The sequence below is a fragment of the Pecten maximus genome, chromosome 6 (assembly GCF_902652985.1).
Source record: "Pecten maximus chromosome 6, xPecMax1.1, whole genome shotgun sequence".
Classification (NCBI taxonomy): Eukaryota; Metazoa; Mollusca; class Bivalvia; order Pectinida; family Pectinidae; genus Pecten; species Pecten maximus.
Window position 1 is genome coordinate 39,927,497 of NC_047020.1, and position 21,191 is coordinate 39,948,687.

Below are 21,191 nucleotides of genomic sequence, written 5' to 3' on the forward strand. Positions count from 1 at the left end.
AGACATAAATACCCCCGCTGCCACTTGACACCCTGAAACACAGTTTGGTGAATATCGCATCAGCAGTTCCTGAGATTAGCTAGTTACATTGCATCGGGACGGGACGGACATGGGTAACACTATATACAGATTTTGAGGGATGCCATGAAATAGTTTTAACCATGTGTGACCTTTGACCATTTGACCTTGACCAATGACCACCACAATGCGATCAGGTGTAGAAACTTGGTGTTATTATACTACATTGTATAGTGTTAATGAGAGCTGAATCCGCTGAATGGTTGTTAAGATACGAGATGGATTTGGAACATTCGTCTCGTTCAGAAGGTGTAAAATGTGACCTTTGACCTTTCAAACCTTGACCAATAACCACCAGAATACTACCAGATGTAGAACTTGGTGCAGTGACACCAAAGTGCAGATACGACATTGATTTGGAATAGGTGTCCAGTATGTGCAGATCATTCTGATTTATTAGAGTTATTTCACGTTATAAGACAAATAAGGATTTCATTTAGTGAAATACCATGTTTGTTGTTTGAAAGGTACATTATTCGCTTAATTACAACAAAATCTGAATTAAATGCATGTACACTGAAACCTGACATTACCGACCCCTGACTTTAACGACGTCCTATTATATCCGACCGTATACAAGAGCACGGCTATATACTCCACTGTCATTGTCGACACTGACTTTACCGACCACTGACTTTAACGACGTCCTATTACATCCGACCGTATACAAGAGCACGGCTATATAATCCCCTGTCATTGTCGACACTGACTTTACCGACCCCTGACTTTAACGACGTCCTATTACACCCGACCGTATACTAGAGCACGGCTATATAATCCCCTGTCATTGCCGACACTGCCTTTACCGACCCCTGACTTTAACGACATTCTGTAACATCCGACCGTATACAAGAGCACGGCTATATACTCCACTGTCATTGTCGACACTGACTTTACCGACCACTGACTTTAACGACATTCTGTAATATCCGACCATATCCACCAGAATTGTGATATGATCCTCTGTCATTGTCGACACGGACTTTACCGACACACTGTCATATCCGTCACATTTATACAGTGGAGTCTTGTATAATTTAATCGCTATTGTCCCTGATCGCCGTCTAATGTGTTTTATTTCAGTACGATTTTGGATTAAATATTCAAATTAGTAATGCAATTGTAATCACAATATATCGTTACTTCATTGTAAGCTATTGTTCCATTTTGATTGTTAGTCCACTACTGTACATGTTTTAGGGGCCGCGGTGGCCGAGTGTTGAATGTGTCCCGACACTTTATCACTGGCCCCTCCACCTCTGGGTCACGAGTTCGAAACCCACGTGGGGCAGTTGCCTGGTACTAACCGTAGGTCGGTGGTTTTTCTCTGGGTACTCCGGCTTTCCTCCATCTCCAAAACCTGGCACGTTCTTAAATGACCCTGGCTGTTAATAGGACGTTAAACAAACTAAACTAAACTAAATTAAATGTATTGTTTGCTGATGTAGCACAAACGCATGATAGTCAAAGTGATCAAAATGGAACTAAATTAATGATAAGTTATTAAACTGTGACACTGGCCACAGGGACTTGGAACAATTTCCTAAGCCATATTCCATATCTATTCAGTATCCTACTATGATACAGTACATATATAATCACATATGGACCGTGGGTTGGAAATTCCTCCCAAATCCCTGTGATACCAGCACACCTGTGAAAATCGTACAAAAACCATAATTGTATATTTTTCTCTTGTCCTTATTCAATTGAAAGATTTTATCTTCACGAGATATTTTCACCAAGAATATCATTATACTTCCGTATATCATTAGCATTTAGCTGACTTCATTAAATATTTCCTTGGCTGTTTTTTCCTGATTAAAAGTAAAGGATTTCTCCTTTTTGACCTCCAAAAAGATTTCAAGGTTAAATAGAAAATGACATTGCCACGACTACAATTAAGGTCGAGATACATTACTTCATTATATCATATTACACTGTAAACTCGCGCTACTAAATTTATTTTCTCACATACGATGTCGGTGATGTGTCGGATTTCATTAACCGGAATCATTTTCCTAATTATGATACCCTCAACAAAAAATCCTCATGCGGAAACAGCTTATCAAACAAACAAAGGTTATTCCGAAAAAAAATAATGACTAGTCTGCTTGTAGAAAAGTATTTCTGATACATGTATATAGAATAGATACAATTATATCTACTATTCAAAGCATTTTTTGAATTTAAGGGGAAATCATAGCTATGAAACTCTGCTTAATTTCTTTTATGCTTTCCTGTGAAAAATTAAGATATGTTTTTTTTTAATTAAGGAACGTTGATCAAAATATGGAAAATATATAATCTTATGTGTTTTTTCTGCCGCTGTGCTTGTTCTTTTTCGCTGGTAAGGCGAATCTGTTGTAACAGATTACTTAGGCTTGTTAAAATAAAATTTCAAATCCGGGCGTCAATACCAGTTGGAATAGTCCGAATAGGTTCAGCCGAAGTTAATTTAAAAAAACAACAACAAGAAAACAGAATGAATAACAAAGGCGTATTTTCAAAGAATGAATGTTATATTGAATAATTTCATCAATACGGTTCCTTTCAATTATTTCAGTATATAGCCATTCTTTTCTTCTTCCACGCGAGATAATTTACAAGCATACATTACACACTGACAATGGAATTGGGTTCCAAAACAAAGTCCCAACAAACAAGTAAGTCATAGGAAAATATTTACCTATTAAAAATTATAGTATGATACTGTCTATATATCTATTGAAGGGTTAACCAATCAAATCAATTATATATATGAATGAATATTTCAGATAACAAATGCGCATGTGTACACTCTGATAGATTATAACTATACCAATGTCAGTCAAATAGTATGGTAATTTTTGTCATTGGAAAATCGTCTACCGATACTGTTAAGTCCAATTTATACAGCATAAGCATTTTACATGTGATGTCACGTGACAATATTCTTACTATGACCAGAGTTCCATTGAGATCACGTTGGTAAACGTAATAAATATACGGTAGGGATATAAATCCGTATGCACTAGACCGTCTGGAACATCTGGGCCTAGATGCCCGATGCCTTTATTTATACATTCTTGCAATGCCAATTTAGCTGCCAAGAGGTGCCAAAATACCAATTCAGCAGCCGGAAGCTGTCGATTTGGATTGTTTACGTACCTGACGTCATATATATATGACGCCGCGAGATGGTAGCAAAATGCTAACAAAGAACTAGTTCCGAAATAACGAATAACTCTTAATATTACATCTAAATCTCTTAGATATAAAAATGGAAACACGTAATAACTTATCCGGAACAAATTTAAAATTGCCGGGTTTGGTTCTATCCTGTACAATGGCCGTACTGCACGCAATCGGGAACCGTCGGCACTTTCCGTAAACGAGAAAATTCTCGTTTACGGAAAGTGCCGACGGTTCCCGATTGCGTACTGTAGCAGTCACTCCGCCGATAGTTGACAGTTGGGACTCGTTTGACTACTGCGATAAACAACACCGCTAGCTACAGCCAAATAAAACTGTAAGTACACAGACTATTATTACAGTACTACTTTTTATACTCCAATGCATTTAGGCATTAACAATTTATAACCAAGATACCCACACAAACTTATACAATATTAACTAGATTCCTTATCAACGTTAGTATCACTCGGACACGCTAGTTACTGTGTAAGAAGAAGTCGCATATGTAAAATAACAATCATACATGCCGTTCAGTTAACACAATTTGACAATATTTTATGCAATATATATGTGTGTTAGTTACTCATTCGGATCATCCTCGGGTTGGCTATACCTACCTATTTTGGAGAGAAAAAAAACGAGGAGTTCCGGATGTTAGTTACTAAGAACATTAAACAATGGGGGAGCACGGCTTAGTACAAAGATTAATTGAGAATCAATTGAATGAGTTCCATTAAAAATCTACTTTTTTCAGACTTTGACCATCACAATATATTTAACATCCCTTGTATTATGTCTCGGCTCGGATCGGGTTAGGGAAGAACGACGAACAGCTGGATGGTGTCAAACCCTAATAACAGATGTAAAACACTAAGCCGTTGGACTACTTGCACAGTAACAAAAGACATACGATTTAAACCCCACAAAACGGCCATGTGAAATCTACTTAAACATGTCCTCATAATATAAATGTGCAACAGATTCTTGTAAGCTTATACTCCATAAGAATAGCGATCACATGTCAACACAGCTTTGCATTGTTATACATATTGTAAGTTACATCTCACGATGGAATGCACTGCACTACATGAACACTAGTGAAATATTAACCAGCTGCGTTACAATAGTATTTGCATTCCTGATAGTTTTATAGCTAAGGTCCAAGTATTTTCACGAAGACTGCTCTTTTGTTGTTCATTTTTTTTCACAAACAACTGAAGTTTGTGCACATTAATTGAGTATTAGATCTCGACAAGACTTCTTCAGAGCGAGATGCTATTGACAACATTTGTGTTAATATATATTGAAAATGAAAATGATAATAAATATTGGACTATAAAAAAAGGCTCCTAGAAGACAATGACTGCAGGCAACAATGCGCATTGTTAAGCAATCTTTTTCCTGTCTCATGTCTTATGAGATATATCATATAATTTACGGAGACGCCAATTTTTCCAAAATTCACGGATTTGTCTTCCATTTTAGATGAGAATATATTTTTTTCAATTTTTAAGGTTTAGAATATTGCTAAATACTATTTTCATTAATTTAGAAAACTTCATAATTATGTTTGAAACGAGCTTAAATTATGTGGCTAAGAATCCTTAACGTGTGCGGGTAGAGGGGATTCCCCTAGAATGTTCGTGAACTACGTCATCACTTTCTGCGGGTAACTTTGTGAGGCGGGCTGTACACGTAAGTACAAACTTGTCCTAACGTTTCTCGTAAAACTGGAATGTTTTTGTATGGAATGAAGAATATGTTTCTAATATAAACACACGTACAGATACTTGTTATGATACTGTCGAGATAATTGTGAAGTGTGAAGGTTTATTCACTGAAATTGTTCAGCTCAACCACAGCCATAAGTAGACAAGACTTTTCTGACGATCTTGCTATGCAGTGTATGCACTAGGCAGTTTTAAAAGCGATCGATATTAACATCAGAACCCTTCTGATTAAGCCACATGCTATTTAACGCACATTGATATATGCAATTCAGAAACGCAGTGGATTTCAGATGAATTGCATGGAATAACTAGATTTTTGTTACGTCACTAGGGTGATTCATACAAGAATCCATAGTAGGCCTATTGATGTGTCTATATTGTCAGTACTGACAGTAAGCTTAGGCCTAATCTAGATGAACTTAAAGTCGACCGACCATATAAGGTTACAATCCTAAAAACAGTTCCTTTCAACTGATTTCCTTGTCGGAACTTCGTATCTGGAAAGGCCGCTGATAGTCATTTTGTGATGAATTACATTTTTTACATTAAATCTGTATTTTTTCTTTTTTAAGATTGATATTAAAAGTTACATTAATTTTTCGTGAAGGCCTAAGCTCATAGCCTCATAACTAAATATTTTTTGACAAATTCGTGTTAGATCTACTACCGATACGAAAAGTGACTGTCGACCATGCTTGTTTATAAAGGTCACTGCTAGCTGTACTCTGGTTGTATCTCTAAAATATATATACATCTATCATACTGCCATTTGATTTTAATACTAGCGATTATGCAAATATATACACATATTAAATGTCTAATATGCTTTGCCTCAGTGGGTATCCGAAACATTACAGAGTATGTCTTGTATTTTTTATCATTTATTTATTTATTTATTTATTTATTTATGTATTGATTGATTGATTGATTGATTGATTTATTTATTTATTTATTTATTTATTTATTTATTCATTGGTTTGTTTGTTTGTTTGTTTGTTTGTTTGTTTATTTATCTGTTTATTTATTGATTTATTTAATGTTACAGTTATGTTCTCGAAACCACTTAGATTCGTATGTGATGCCCTGTTCAAGCAAGCTAATTTACGTCATAACCCCTTCATGTCGATTTCGCCTGCTGGTGATGTTGCCGAGATCGGCTACACAAAGCATTGACGACTGAAATGTATACCCATCGACATGTAACTCATACCTGTATTGTGAATCCATGACCTTCAGTTCCAAGGGTATCCAGTTCTTACAAAAAAAATATATCAAGCACACAGCTTTGTAACTGGAAACCAACGGCATGCACACTCTCCCCAAACAACTCTTGACTAGGCCATGCCTTAGAAAAGTTTAGTTCGATAAAATTACCCTTTTATTCCTAGGTGTTTGTGTCCGTGTACAATGTAAGGAACTTTAACGATCAGCTTTTTTTAAAATTACATTAAATACATTTCAGGTACATGGTCCGATTTAAAATTCACTATATTAATCATGCTGTAATATATACGAAACACAATCAATATGCACTCAGAAAATCGAGATGACATTTACCCGAAGTATCTGGTGTTTCAATTTTCATTTATAAATAATTCAACAAAGTCAATATATACAGCAGTGAACATACAGGTAAATGTCACAGACAGGGAGCCGAGAATTTATAGCAATCCATGTGTAGACTAGTTGATTTTCCGTGATACATATAGCACATTTTCAAACTTTTTTCGGGGGGGGGGGGGGGGGGGGGGGGGGGGGATTTCGTTTAAAATGACATCCAAGGTGTTCATTATAAAAGAGCTTTTTAAAACATAAATGAACAAAGCGTGTCATTCTTACCGAAATTTAATCTAGGCCCCAAAACGTCTGAAAAATGTGCTTTAGACACAAGGGGTATTGTCCAATTACAACTTATTTATGCTCTCCGAGTATATTGTCGCTGGCACGCACATGTAGTTATTATTTTTTTGATGTTGTTAATGTTATGTAAATTTGAATACTGTGTATGTGTAGGATACTGATGTCAGAGTCGGAAGAGTTGATATAGAACTTGAGTTACACATGGTAGACTGTAATACATTTTCAGGTCCCTGTGGTAGATTTAATCTCATCTAGGTAAAAATTTGGGAATATATAAATTTTGAATCATACAGCTTGTTTGTTCCCCCGTCCTTCCGTCCGTCTAGATCCTGTTAATGACGCTTGGCCCTAAAATTGTGGCATTCCAAAGAAATAAAAAAAAAGGAGGAGAGTGGGAGGAATGTTAATCTATAGAGGGAGTAGTGCTCATGTCCCGTAATTCAGTCAACTTTCTGAATGTCAGGGGAATTTTAAACAATTTACGTTTAACGTGTGTACATTTTCAGAAGAGCAATTAACTAAAGAATTTAGACAGGGAAGTTACGGAAGGCTTACTCTAGCAGAGCTTACGACACAGGGATCTGGGAAAAGGTTGTCAAGCGAACAACCCAGCGAATATCTCCTATGGATATGCTAATCCTATCAAAACTTTCTCAGTACATGACTCGGGATTCGCGTGTAGATTTATCACTGCAGTGTACACTAGAGACGGATATAAAATTAATCTCCCTTCGCAGATAGATACACTGGAAGATTATGTGTACAATATCAGTGATCAATCTACAATTTATTTTAGTGTCCTTTTTCCCCCACAGTGGCCGAGTGGTTAATGTGTCCCGACACTTTATCACTAGCCCTCAACCTCTGGGTTGCGAGTTCGAAACCTACGTGGGGCAGTTGCCAGGTACGTACTGACCGTAGGCCGGTGGTTTTTCTCCGGGTACTCCTGTTTTCCTCCACCTCCAAAACCTGACACATCCTTAAATGACCCTGGCTGTTAATAGGACGCTAAACAAAAACAAACAAACAAACCCCACAGTGTAAAATATAACTACCCCAGAAGAGTCCCATCAACATTCTTTGAGTACATGCCATGGGACTTGCATGTAGATCTATCACTACAGTGTTCGCTAGATATAGGCCTAAAATTAGTTTTCCTTTTCAGATTTATTCCGAGAACGTACATGTTCATGGTGAAAACTAGATATTGGTCTAAAATTAACCTTCCTTCCTAGACTTACACCGGGAAAATACATGTACAGTGTGAACTTCAGATAAGTCTAAGACAAAATACGAAGAACATGTAACATTGAGGTCCTTGAACATTCCGGAATGGTAAGCGTCTTCCGATTCTAGGCCAAAGCCGGGTTAAGTCATGTCCTCAAAAAGAGAGCCAGGATTGTGACAACGGCTTCATCAGGAAAACCAACAAATAGCAGAAACGTTGGACTTCCCAAAGTTTCCATGGTCTTCATCAAACTCGATCTCCTTTAACTTTATCTTCTATCACGGAAATCGTGATATTGGAAATAGGTCCTTGAATAAGGGTTCGTGAGAGACAACTTATTTTTCTTCTTTCTGAAGAACCTTTCCCTTACATAGTCTCCATTGACATTAACTCACTTGGGGCCTTAGGTTGAGCGGTCGCCCTTGTGAAGAAGGAAGTGGGTTATGTCCCCTGGCCAAGACACAAAATGGTATGCTAGTTGCTACTCCTACTGACGTTAAACTTTCAAGGAGTGGAACGACTGGTTCGCCCATTGTCGGTATGCAGTAGCTTGCTCTTCGGCAGTACACACACTTCAGTGAGATAGCACTATAAAGTCGGCCCTGGCATCGGACCCGCAAATCGAACGTACCATAACTTCCCAAAACACACACACCAATCGCATTCCTGCAGATTGCACACAGGGAGGGGGTAGCCGTCCTTCAATTACCATAGCTGTTGATAGGATCGTTATACGAGTTTATTTCGACGGACTTTGTATACTGCGAGCGGCTGTGAGTCAAACCACATGCTACAATTTAATGAATTGTGTCGTGTGTTGGGTTATTTTAACGTGTCAAGAGAGAGCAGGCGATCGGTTTTAGTAATCCTTTCTGCATCTCGGCTGTACTGTTTGAGGCAAAGTGTATAATGTACATGTGTATATTAAAATCTACACTTTTATGTTGTTTGGTAAACAAATAATCCTAATCTTATACAGGAAATCTCAGGTTACATACCGCATTGTTTAATGTTGATAAAATACATATATCGTTATTGAGTCCATTCGGGATATATATGTACATGTATATTGTTTTCCCTTTTTTCAGTTCATTATTTCATTACATTGACAGATATTTGTCGTAAATGGATCCAATACAACATTATGTGTGTACACTACCTACCCTTTAGCCATTTATAACTTTAACTTCATACAGTTAAATCGAATTAATAATATCAATGCAAGTTCCTCAAACGTATTAAATATATTTCAATAAAACGCAATACCTATGACCAATACCTCGAACTGTTATGCATCCTCTCCCTTCGGCGAGGTTTACCGGTGACTCTAGGTATACTGGGTAATTTTACGTAGAGATTGCACCCTAATAACGATCGCGTGACCGGAAGTCATATATAGAATATAGAGGCGGCCACGATAGAATGTTTTCGAGATGCAAATTATTATCCACTCAAAACTTAAATTATTTAAAATTCCTATAAATATTTAGTAGGGCCAGTAAATATGCTCTCCGTAGCAAAGTGCATCTTACATATGAACCATGAAACGACGGTTGTTTGCCTTGATAATTGGAAAACCGTTTATACGCCAAGCAAAAAAATGCACCTCACTCAAGCGAATCCAAGCAGAATAGTCGACTAGAGGAATGGAACTTCCAACGTTTTCCAAGGTCTGGATAGGTCATTATAGGATAGCGTTTACGAAATTCCGGTATTAGCGAACGGGAAGCACTCGAGATTAGTGTCAGCTCATAGACCACCGAGGCACGAGGTACGTACACAATTGCTATCTAGTAGCACAGACTGTTTTCGTTTTTTTTTAATCTTAAAATTACCAGGAAAAAAATATTAGCTATATTTCACGGTATGTCCGATCCTATGTTTTGAACAAGTGGAGATAAGCCTGTTAAGGAATGCGCGTCATTAAGTCAATTTTTTTTTAACTTGGTAGAGAGTCGAGATTGATAATGATTTGTTTGTTTCCTGGCTTTTTCGCCCCGTTAACAGCCGGGTTCATTTTGAGGCGGGTCTTCTTGTAGTAGTTGGTGACTCCCTCTCTGAACAACATAGGGAGGTCCGTTGCTTACCATCCAGAGAAATTAGGTTAAGTGTCTTGCCCAAGGACACAACCACGACAGCACGGACCGACCAGTTTCTTATATCTTCCCAAGAAACGCAACCCGACACAGGTTGGGAGTGTCGAACCACGCACCTTGGGATCTTCACCAGGATTACGCAGTTGGCACTCTAACCGACTGAGCTATCGCGGCCCCCAGACTGATTATGAAGAAAACTATATATAACCACTGGGAAATACAGGTGTCAATGAAGTTGGTACAACGAGCGATTTGAGGATTGTGCCTACTTGAATCGAGACTATGAACGGAAGCAAATTTAGTGCAATTTCACTGAAATAATTGCCGGCACATTGGCATGGCATCACTTCCTGTCAATCATACTGACACCAGAATGGGCCAGTTTGGTTTCCGTGTGTATGAACTACTTTGGTATGCCGAACGTCAAACTTGAGGCACTATCAACGGAGATATTTTAAAGAAAACATTTTTTTTTTTTTTTGAAAAGAATATGGTAAGTGTAACTATAAATATATTCAAATGCATTCGCCTCTTACGAATCCTACCGTAGAAAAGATTGTTACTCCCTTCCTGTCGAGCAAATGAAATCGCGAGTATAATTTGGTTTCCAGTTTAAATATCTCTACTAGGTTTTGTGATAAGATCTTCTAACGGACTTTTGACATACCAACGTGAAAAATCTTGACCGAAATGAATTATTCGCCATGTCGATCGAACAAATCATGAAGAACGACACTAAAGGCTGATTATTTCCCAATTGTCCCATTTATACATAGTAACACTCCTGCTTCCATAACATTTGAAATGCTGAGTGTCGAGAAGACGCTTAGCCTTCCGGAAAACCTGGTCTTATCCTTTTTGTGCGTTTTCAAATTCCAGGGGCCTACAACTTGTCTATGCTTATGTTTTGTGTAGGTTTTATGAATGAGGGAGATCTTGAGTCTGCAATGATGTACCATGACTAATAATGACCGACTACTTAAAAAAAAAAAAACAATGGAATAAAAGAAAATATCATCAAGACTGTGATTTTCTATTGTGTCAAACAATACAATGACTTGTTTTATCGTACATGAGAACAAATAATCCTCAAGAACAAATTGTAAAGTGATTTTATTCGTTACCATGGAAACAGAAAACAAAGAAATGGCCTGTGAAATATTTTGGCATTGTGTAATAAATCATTGCATTTGTCCTATGTTATACAAGCATGTATTTGTGTGTGTCACTTATTCATATCGCCCTGACTCCCTAGCAAGGTAGCCCCAGGCAATATTTTGACGTCACAATATATGAATATGCCATTCAAATCACAATGAACCTCGTGTGATAAATTACATACTGCTATGGAGGTGGACTCGTTAATCGAATTAAACAGATTACGAGGAAGTTTATACTAAATTCGCCCCATTTTTGTAATGATATTTCCTTTTTTGACATAGATTCCTCGAAAGGGACCATGTTGGATGCCCAGACTGTGTATATTTCGCGTTTAAAGTGTCAGTAAGCTAACGCCTGTGTGTGTAACATGGACATATGTGTATAGTGGAACGGACCGGCGACACGGGCACATTCAGCTTGATGGTTCCTCACATGTAAGTATTCATAACATCATTGTAGGTTGTATATATATACATATATTGTTATGTCTGCATGATATCCACACATATTGATATAGGTATATAGTAACGGGTACCTCGTTCTCTCATTCTGATCACTACAAAATAATATTATTATTTGTGTTTTTTGAGAGAATCTAAACTCCTGTCTATATTTTTTTTCTAAATTTTATACCAAATACTCTTTTTTATTTATATTTTTTTTCGTGTAAAACAGGCATTAAGCTTTCTCATTGCAACAACAAGTATGATATGTTTATAATTTCAGGGCTATCCTAAAAATCTGTAGACCGATATGTATGGGGGGTTCCGCCCCCGTCAGAGTTAATACTAGGCTACTGCGTACAGCTATCGCTAACGGCAAGCTGGTATATACATGTTCAAGCAATATGTGACCGAATTGTTTTTATCAGACCTCCCGACGATCACCTGTCGCATATTCAGGCTGCTATGGCCCGTCTCCTAGGTGTTATATTGATAGTAGAATATCATTTGTTATGTTAGTCGATGGATTTTGTCGGCTTGAAATAAGATACTGCCATGACAGTGTAGTGTCAGCGGGAAGGACATGCACACATCAATTGTTATGTTTTTAATGGTTTTATTGATAAATATAACCATCCGGTTCACTTGAGGTTTTTGATTGGCTTCACTTGATTACTTCCTCATATTACGTAAATGATACCATATTGATTTTAGTAGCATTGTCACATTTTTTTTTCTTTTCAACATTTCTTAACAATTGTAAACTCAACTAGGTACAGTAAATGCATGGTTGTCTACATAGCACATATGACCTCCTTTCCTTGTGCATGTTATATTAAGTAAAATAATGTCAACAAACGTGGGCGTACAGATCTGAAACAGGAGTATAAAAATACATTTTATGAATTTCTTGATTGATCTGGGTTTTTTTTGTTGTTTTTTTTTTGGGGGGGGGGGGTCCGTTTTTTTTTTTGGGGGGGGGGTTGTCTTTTGTTTTTGTTTGTTTGTTTGTCCTTTGTTTTGTTGTGTTTTTTTGTGTGTTTTTTTTATGTTTTGGGTTTTTTTTGTTTTTGTTTTTTTTTATTTATTTTTATTCCGGATATACTACCAATGGAATATAGTCATATAGTATTCAAAAATTGTTTGTTAAAATTTCCAATCGCCTCTGTGAAAGCACTAATCTAACATCAATGATCATGCAATATTGATTTTTATACGAGGTTTATAGACTCCGTATTAAGCAAGCCAGATTTCTAGTTAGCAGTAATTATTTTACCTTATCTCTTTAACACCTCATAATAACATCTACACAGGTAGGTATGGCCTAGTTAGCATTAAAACCAGATCGTTTTTCTATACATGCACAGACAGTCTGCCAGACCAGTGTCATCCGGGAAATTAGCGAGATGTAAATGAGATCATTGTGCAGGTTCTATCACAACAGGTCACGTATTGTGACATATTTGGAACATAATTAACGCGTGCTTTTCAAAAGGCGTACACATGCATATATTTTGTCATTAATGAAATATTTGGACAAAAGTTTCCATGGAGAAGAATTATCTATCGATATGTGTCTGGTGTAAAAGGCTAATAGCCTTTCTTTATAACTCGCTTCCACAGCGCCTGTCAGCCTCCACAGGAGATTACGGGTAGGTTTTTAAATAAGAAGAGAAAACAGTACACTCATCTAAATATGGAATTGGTATTGGCATGTAACATGTTTCTTTGCTTGAGAGCATGCAATCTGTTTCTATTTTGCCCTTGTGATTAACATAAAGGGTCATTTAAATAACACACCCAGCGATATCAGCGATATTTTACAAGCCTATGAATCACTGCCATGGTGCAATTTAATAGAAGAAAATTCATCAATTGTTAATATGCATTTGACTAACCACGGTTCTTGCTGTTGACATGTAATTTGTTAAGCTCTTTGTAAATTTAAATGAAACATATGGAAAATGCATGTTTCAGGGAGACATAATCTGCTCATTTGCATCACACATATTGCAAAAAAATAAGCATGCCGTTTTGCTCACATTGTCTATAGCAGACAATAGGAGCATTGGTTTGACAGGCTTTGACTTTGTTTGTATAAACACTGATCATATTTTAACCTTGAAATGCAAATGGCTGTTGAATGAAAAAAATGATACCAAAAATATTTCTCATCACCACATTCTTTTTCAAATTGCAAAAATCATGGCACAATTTAAAAAGGAAAATTTCAGTGTCTAATGATGACATCTTTTAGATTCCAGTTTAAAGGTTTTCATGGATGATTTGTTAAAAAGCTCTCGGAATCAGTCACTATAGGTTAGCGCACTTGCCAAAGAGACATGATACCGACATTTAAACGGAAACTGTAATCCAAATTCAAAATCCATCAAAAACAAGGGCTAAGAACGATAAAAAAAATACTTCAATACTTACACGGAGACCCATGAAAAGTACAAGGAGGATCAGACCAGGTGATCCGGGAAAATAAGCGTCTTCTGCTGAATAACTTCTTTACCCCATATAAACATTGCAAGAAATTCGTATTCTGCAGACTTACCTTTGCAAGGATCCAGTGTTACTCGGATAATTACCGTTTAAATTACCACTTTGACCCAAGCCAAAATTATTAATGTATACTACACTTGAACCTACAGTATTTATCACAGGCGTCTGCATCTGGTTAGTATTTATAGAAAATAATACAAAACGCTACTCCCACTGTATCACAAGGTGTTACACTTCAAAAGTCGGAAGTGGGGCGGAGCTTCGATTCGCTTAGAATCATAACCACCATTTGCATTTCAAAGTCAAAAGAGAATCGATGTTTATACTTTTATGAAGTCAAATTTTTCAAACAACATAGCACCACCTGCTATAGACACTTGTGAGCATAACGACATGGTTATTTTGCGCAATATGTCTGATCTACATGACCTTTCTTTGTTCTCCTGAAACTTGCATTCTACGCATGTTTTCCGAAATTAACAGGTACATGTGGCTTAGCAAATCAAATGTCAAAGTCAAGGCTCATGGATAGCCATGGTACATATTTACAGATTTGCTATTTACATGAACCTTAAATTGCCGACCCATTTGCCCTCATTTTCTCAATTTTGACCTCGAAATGTCGGTAAAATCTGTATTCATGTGGTGGTTGACCGCTGTATTTATCGATATCATCACCTTCCAAGGCCACGACAGTTTACCTGTCGGACCTTTTCCTGCTCCTCCAATATCTGTTAAGTTTGCTTCCTAATGGAGTCTGCATATTATGTTCCAGTGAGATTTCTCACTACTAAAAGTATAGTATTCGCATTTAGTTCTTCTCCAGCCTAAATAGTAACCACTCCCCACGTGTGGATTATTCTCCAAGCCCAAAGAATAACCTCTCCCCATGTTTGGGTTCATCCCAAAATCCTGAAGAATAACTTCTCATGTATTGCCTCTTTTGGTTCCTCTCCAAGCCTAAAGAATAACCTCTCCCCTTGTTTTGCCCGTTTCGGTTACTTTCCGAACCTAAATAATAACCTCTGCCCCTGTTTTGCCCGTTTCGATTACTCTCCAAGCCTAAGGAATAAATTCTTTCCATGTTTTGCCTCTTTCGGTTACTTTCCAAGCCTAAAGAACAATCTCTTTCCCTGTTTTGCCCATTTCGGTTCCTCTCCAAGCCTAAAGAATAACCTCTCCCACTGTTTGCCTCGTCCCGTTACTCTCCAAGCCAAAGAATAACCTCTCTCCCTGTTTTGCCTGTTTCGGTTACTCTCCAAGCCTAAAGAATAATCTCTCCTCCTGTTTTGCCTCATTCGGTTCCTCTCCAAGCCTAAATATTAACCTCTCCCCCTGCTTTTCCAGTTTTGGTTCCTTTCCAAGCCTAAAGAATAACCGCTCCACTTGTTTTTCCAATTTCGGTTCCGCTCCAAGCCTAAATTTTAACCTCTCCCCCCTGTTTTTCCAGTTTTGGTTCCTCTTCAAGCCTAAAGAATAACCTCTTTTACTGTTTAGTATGTGTTCTTCTCTTGACTTGTCGTGACCTTCATAACTGATGACGTCTGAAACGCACAAAATATGTGACTAGTCTAACGACGCTACTCGATTGTGATTCAGGTATGGCTAATAGCAGTAATGCTGCTATCAATGTTGTCGTCATGTTATTATTAATTCTGACGTTTTCAGAATAAAATCATAGGTGAGCTTCCATTCCGCAGTTAGGTAAAACATTATCTTATCCCTAAAGAAAAGAGATGTACATCTGCTATACGTGGAAAATAACCCTTTCTCTATCAGAGATAGAAATGTGCCTCAGAGGTGTTTGAGAACATTTATTTCTACGTACACGTATAATTAGACGGGATGTCTATGTATAGGACAAATTGATATTAACAGACGATTTTTGTTGCAGGTAAACGTGGGCAAGTGAGGCTCTTCTACTGTTCAAGGATTGGCATCTCTACATTCCACAACATCTATGAAGACTTTTTTTATGAGAATGGTACTCATAATGAATAACGACAACGCTCGATGTAATACAGGTCCGTGACGTCATCAGGTAGTGTGGACATCATACTACTGATGTCATCAGTTCTGACAATGTCTCCATTGAGGTGTACGGTCTGTATGAAGCAACTGAGAGTCAACAAGAATTCAATTGTTGCTGTGTTTTTTGTGTCTTTGCTAATTTTCGCCAATTTCCGGTACAACCAGCCAACTCGATTTCGATTCAGTCATAGCAATGTCAACGCCGTGTGCACTTTGCCAGAATTAGATCCTTTCGACAGTGAGATTATGAAACTGAATTGGCACCCACGTCCGGTAGTGTGCGACGATAGTCTACCATTTATGTATATAGATAGAAAAGGTTTCATCCACTTAAACACTACGACATTGGCATTGAAGAAACTGACAAAATTGGATATTGACTGCACTTACCAACATGTGGAACGACAAGGCGACGATGACGTCATATTTAAACCGGAAGTACATTTCACTGAACCAGAGTACGTTCATTGTGACTTTGTGGTCGGCAGGTGTCGTGATCAAACTGATCAAAGCATATATGAAAATTTACTTATAAACCTGAATTCTCATTTAGTGTTTGAATCAAAGAACATTCGTAACGAATCTCAACAACAGCTAAGTGTATTAATATTGGGAATAGATTCGATTTCTAGAAATGGAGCTTTAAGAAAACTTCCTAAAACTATGAAATACGTCGAAGATGTTTTGGGTGGAATCACTTTTAAGGGATATACCAAAGTGGGTGAAAACACTTTCCCTAATTTGGTACCTCTGTTGACAGGAAGGAAGGCGGACCCTAATGAGCTGCCCCATATTTTTGGTCAGGGTTACTTCGATGACATTCCACTCATTCACCATAATTTTTCCAAGTCAGGTTATGCGACCCTATACGCCGAGGACTGGCCGGCGTTCTCCACGTTTAACTATGCAGCCAAAGGCTTCAAAGTCCCGCCAAGTGACCACTACATACGGCCATTGTATCTCGCTATGAAAAAACTACAACCAATTTCCACATCGTTAGATCAAGTTTTACTCTATCTTGAGGACAAAAACATTAAAATAAAGTCTTCATCGCTTTGTTTTAGAAATCAGTTAAAACATGTCATGTTTCTGGAATATTTCAAGAGATTTGTTGATAGTTATACAAACAGAGCGAAGTTTGCCTTTACATGGATTAACGAAATAAGTCATGACTACTCAAATTTTCTCGAGATAGCCGATCAAGATTTTGTTGAATTTTTGATGTGGCTTCAGAACGACGGTCACCTGGAGAACAGTGTCTTGGTGGTAATGAGCGACCATGGAAGCCGAACAGAGGAAATCCGGAACACTGTGGCAGGGCGGATAGAGGTTCGAATGCCACTTTTGTCTGTGGTACTTCCGGAGCGCTTTAAACAAATACACCCTGCCCTCGTGGAGACGCTGATACAGAACACAAAGGTCATAACAACGCCATTTGACTTTCACACATTTCTGAGTGATGTATTGCACAATAACTTTGATGATCCACCCCCGTTGATAATGAGAGATGGTAAACTTCCGAGAGGGATTAGCTTTTTTCAAAAAATTCCAAAAGAGCGGACATGCGCAGATGCAGGAATACACGAGCTCTTCTGTGCATGTTTCACCAGTACACCTGTTGATATATCTAACAATATTGTGCCAAAAATAGCACAGGATAGTATAACTAAAATTAACCATATGCTGGTTGGCGTCAAACATAAATGTGCCGAGTTGACTTTTTCCAAGTTAATAGACGCACAATTAATTGAATCAAATTTCAAACGTGTTAAGGAAGACGAGAGATTCACCCTAAGGAAACCTCTTTATCCAACCCGAAGAAGAAAAAAGAAAATACCTTGTTTTGTTTAAAGCGGCACCAAGTGGTGCTTTGTTTGAAGTGACAGCGAGTGTAGACAATCATGACGTCATTAATTTGGGTGAAATTATCCGGACAAATAAGTACGGAAACCAATCAAAATGCATAACCGACCGTGTGTTACGAAATTACTGTCTATGTATTTGAAATAGTATTTCGTTCATACCAGTTATCATTTACTTAGATAGCCTCACCGGAGGACATCTTAACGTCCATTTCTGTCCGTCCGTACGTCAATATTTACTACGCCAGATTTTATATTTGTGACTTGACCAAAGTTCATATAGCATCAAGGTGGCATTCATCGTTCATTACGGCAGCATTCTCCACTTGGAATTTCGGAAGTCTAGAATCTGATATTGGTACCTGTATATGCTTCGCTGTGGAATATTCCATAAGTCCTACTCAAAGATTTAATGATTTCCTCAGAAACCGGTTTTTTTTCATTATTTATTTTATTTTTAAGTTGTAATCTTTATTATTATTATTTTTTTTTTTTAGAGTTGAGCTTTAATTAAACTCTTTAATTATTTTAGTGTGTAATGTTTACCTAATATAACTTAGTATTCATTTCAACGGAACATTTTACACAGAATAACCATAACATTCACAGATCGCTAAGGAGTATCGACCATCAATTAGTACTATTATGGGTAGAAGGCTTGCTCAAGTCAGTGACATTTTTGTTTAATTGCATAATTGTTTTGGGTTTTATTTCTTTTTCATTTTTTGTTCCTTGTTTTTCCTTTTTGGTGTTAATGTTTTAAGGTGTTTAAAGTTAACTAGATAACTGAAGTGTTCTTTAAGATTCTCTAGTAATTAGTTTAAAAAGAACAAAAGAAATTTAATTGCATAATTAATAGGTGTTTTTGGGGGTATTTTTTATTATTATATTTTAAGGTTATTTTTAAGCTGTTTTAAGGTTTACTAGAAAACTAGGAAATGTTCTCCACTGATAAGTATATTATTTGTTATCAAACATTCCTCTTATCAACGAAAAGACTGTAATCGTCTGTCCATTGCTCAGTCTGTACTTATTGAACTCTTACCTGTACAGGTGCGGAGCTTTAGTTTTTGGTGACCATTAATGCTTAATTTTCCGCATGAATAAAATGACATGCTGTTTAATTCATCCCATGTTTTAATAAATGTTAAATCGAAAATCCTCAATGTATGTATGTATTTGCCTTACAATGCAATATAAATCGCCATGTATTTTGTAAATGTTTCTTTTGTAACGATTGTTGTGTATTAATGTAATTTTGAGAACCTAACTTTTTATAATATGTGCCTTGATTAAATTTCTTGCCTTTATGAATACGTTTCATGATTCATAAATTTAATATTCATAGATGTTATCTTACCGTGAGGGTATACACTGCTTCCCACGAAAAGGCATGGAATGGCACACACGGTATTATATATGCATATCTATTATACTAACAAATGAAAAAAATGATAAGGTCCTAAACATGGTTGCTTATCAGACTAAAAATTGTAAACAAGAGATAGAAAATCTTCGGGAAGCAATCATTTATTCAAAATTCAAAAGATAAAAAAAAGTCGAACACTTTTTTTTTTTATTTAAAGTCCTGGGATTTATAATATACTTTAGTCTTCTTAGAATACCAATTGGTTTTGCAGCCTTTCTTTTTTATCTACGATCAATATGATTTACAATTTACAGTTGGAATCAATAACCTATGTGTAGATCAACGAAATCTACACTAACATTATCAAAATTGATGTCAGTAACGTGATCTTGTTTAATATCAAAAATCAGCAGAGCATCTGTTTTAATTGGATTAAGTTTTGCGAGCCATTTATTTGAATCTAAATTTATATTTCCGATAATATTCAGTACATTGCGCAACCGGAAGGAAGTCGTGTACCGCCACAAGATCATCGCGAAACCCAAGATACATCACAGAAGTCATTATGACATAATTTGATGTCGACCAGTGATTAAAGTGATTAGCCCATATTTGGATAGAATAAAGACCGCTGTTAATTTTATTTTCCATAACTAAAGGGGATTCATCAAAACATAGTTGTGTAGTGTCGTCAGCAAACAGTTATGAAATACAATCAAGATTATCAGTCTTATCGTTTAAATACAAAAATGAAAAGTAACGGACCAAAAATTGAGCCTTGTGGAACACCTGCGCTTGTTTTCCTTACATAATACCTGTTGTCGTCTGTTAGTAACATAGTCAGCTAACCAGTCTAATAATTTCCACCAAATACCAAAATACAAACTCGATGAGCTTCATCTTCAGCCCCTTAAGCCAAACTCTATCGAAGGCCTCGAAAAGCAGAAAAGTTGGATTCTCCTCCCCCTTTAGATTTTCGCCTGGCTGAAATCCTGATATATGGTATTTATATATAAGAGAATTTTCAATTAAATAGCAATATTATAATTTAGTTACTATCTGAATAGAGATATAAGGCGATAATAAGAAGCGGTAGATGTGTCACCATTTTCAAGACATGGCATAACTGGAGTTTGTTTCCATGCACATCGAAAAAATTCAAATGTGTAGCGATGTTCGAAAAATATGAAATAATCGCATTGTGACCGAATGATTTTGAAACATGTTATTACTAATAGCATTGGGGCCTACTGCTTTCTTAATATTGAGGACTTATGTCGGCTATGTCTTCAGTCGTAAAATGTATGTCTGATAAAGAGGAATACGTCCTGAAGTCAGCAGTCGGTACATCAATGTTGGGGTCTTCAATCGTTGATATAGATACACATAATCGTGTAATATGTTTGTTTTCCTATCTCAGATATTTTGTGCCTCAGCTCGTCGTGTTCATAAGTGGTGGAATAGCGTTTGTCTTGTTTTTATGAGGCCACGAACAGTTTTCCAGAATATTGTGGGGTTCCAATTGGTAAAAGTGTTAAGTTGTCTATTGATCTTCGCGAAAAAATCTCCTTAGTTCATTTGATATGGTATTGTTGTTGTCTAAATATATTATAATTATTATCCGTACGGTTAGATATATATGTGTTTA

General features: G+C 36.9%; 1 protein-coding gene across 1 annotated transcript; it reads left to right on the forward strand.

The window, feature by feature from the left end:
* The first annotated feature begins 11,491 nt into the window (after positions 1-11,491).
* On the forward strand, positions 11,492-19,488 carry LOC117329761. The gene is made up of 2 exons (XM_033887884.1): positions 11,492-11,764; positions 16,176-19,488. The coding sequence occupies exon 2, from the start codon at positions 16,346-16,348 to the stop codon at positions 18,161-18,163; it is 1,818 nt and encodes a 605-aa protein (XP_033743775.1). The 5' UTR covers positions 11,492-11,764; positions 16,176-16,345; the 3' UTR covers positions 18,164-19,488.
* Positions 19,489-21,191: the final 1,703 nt, after the last annotated feature.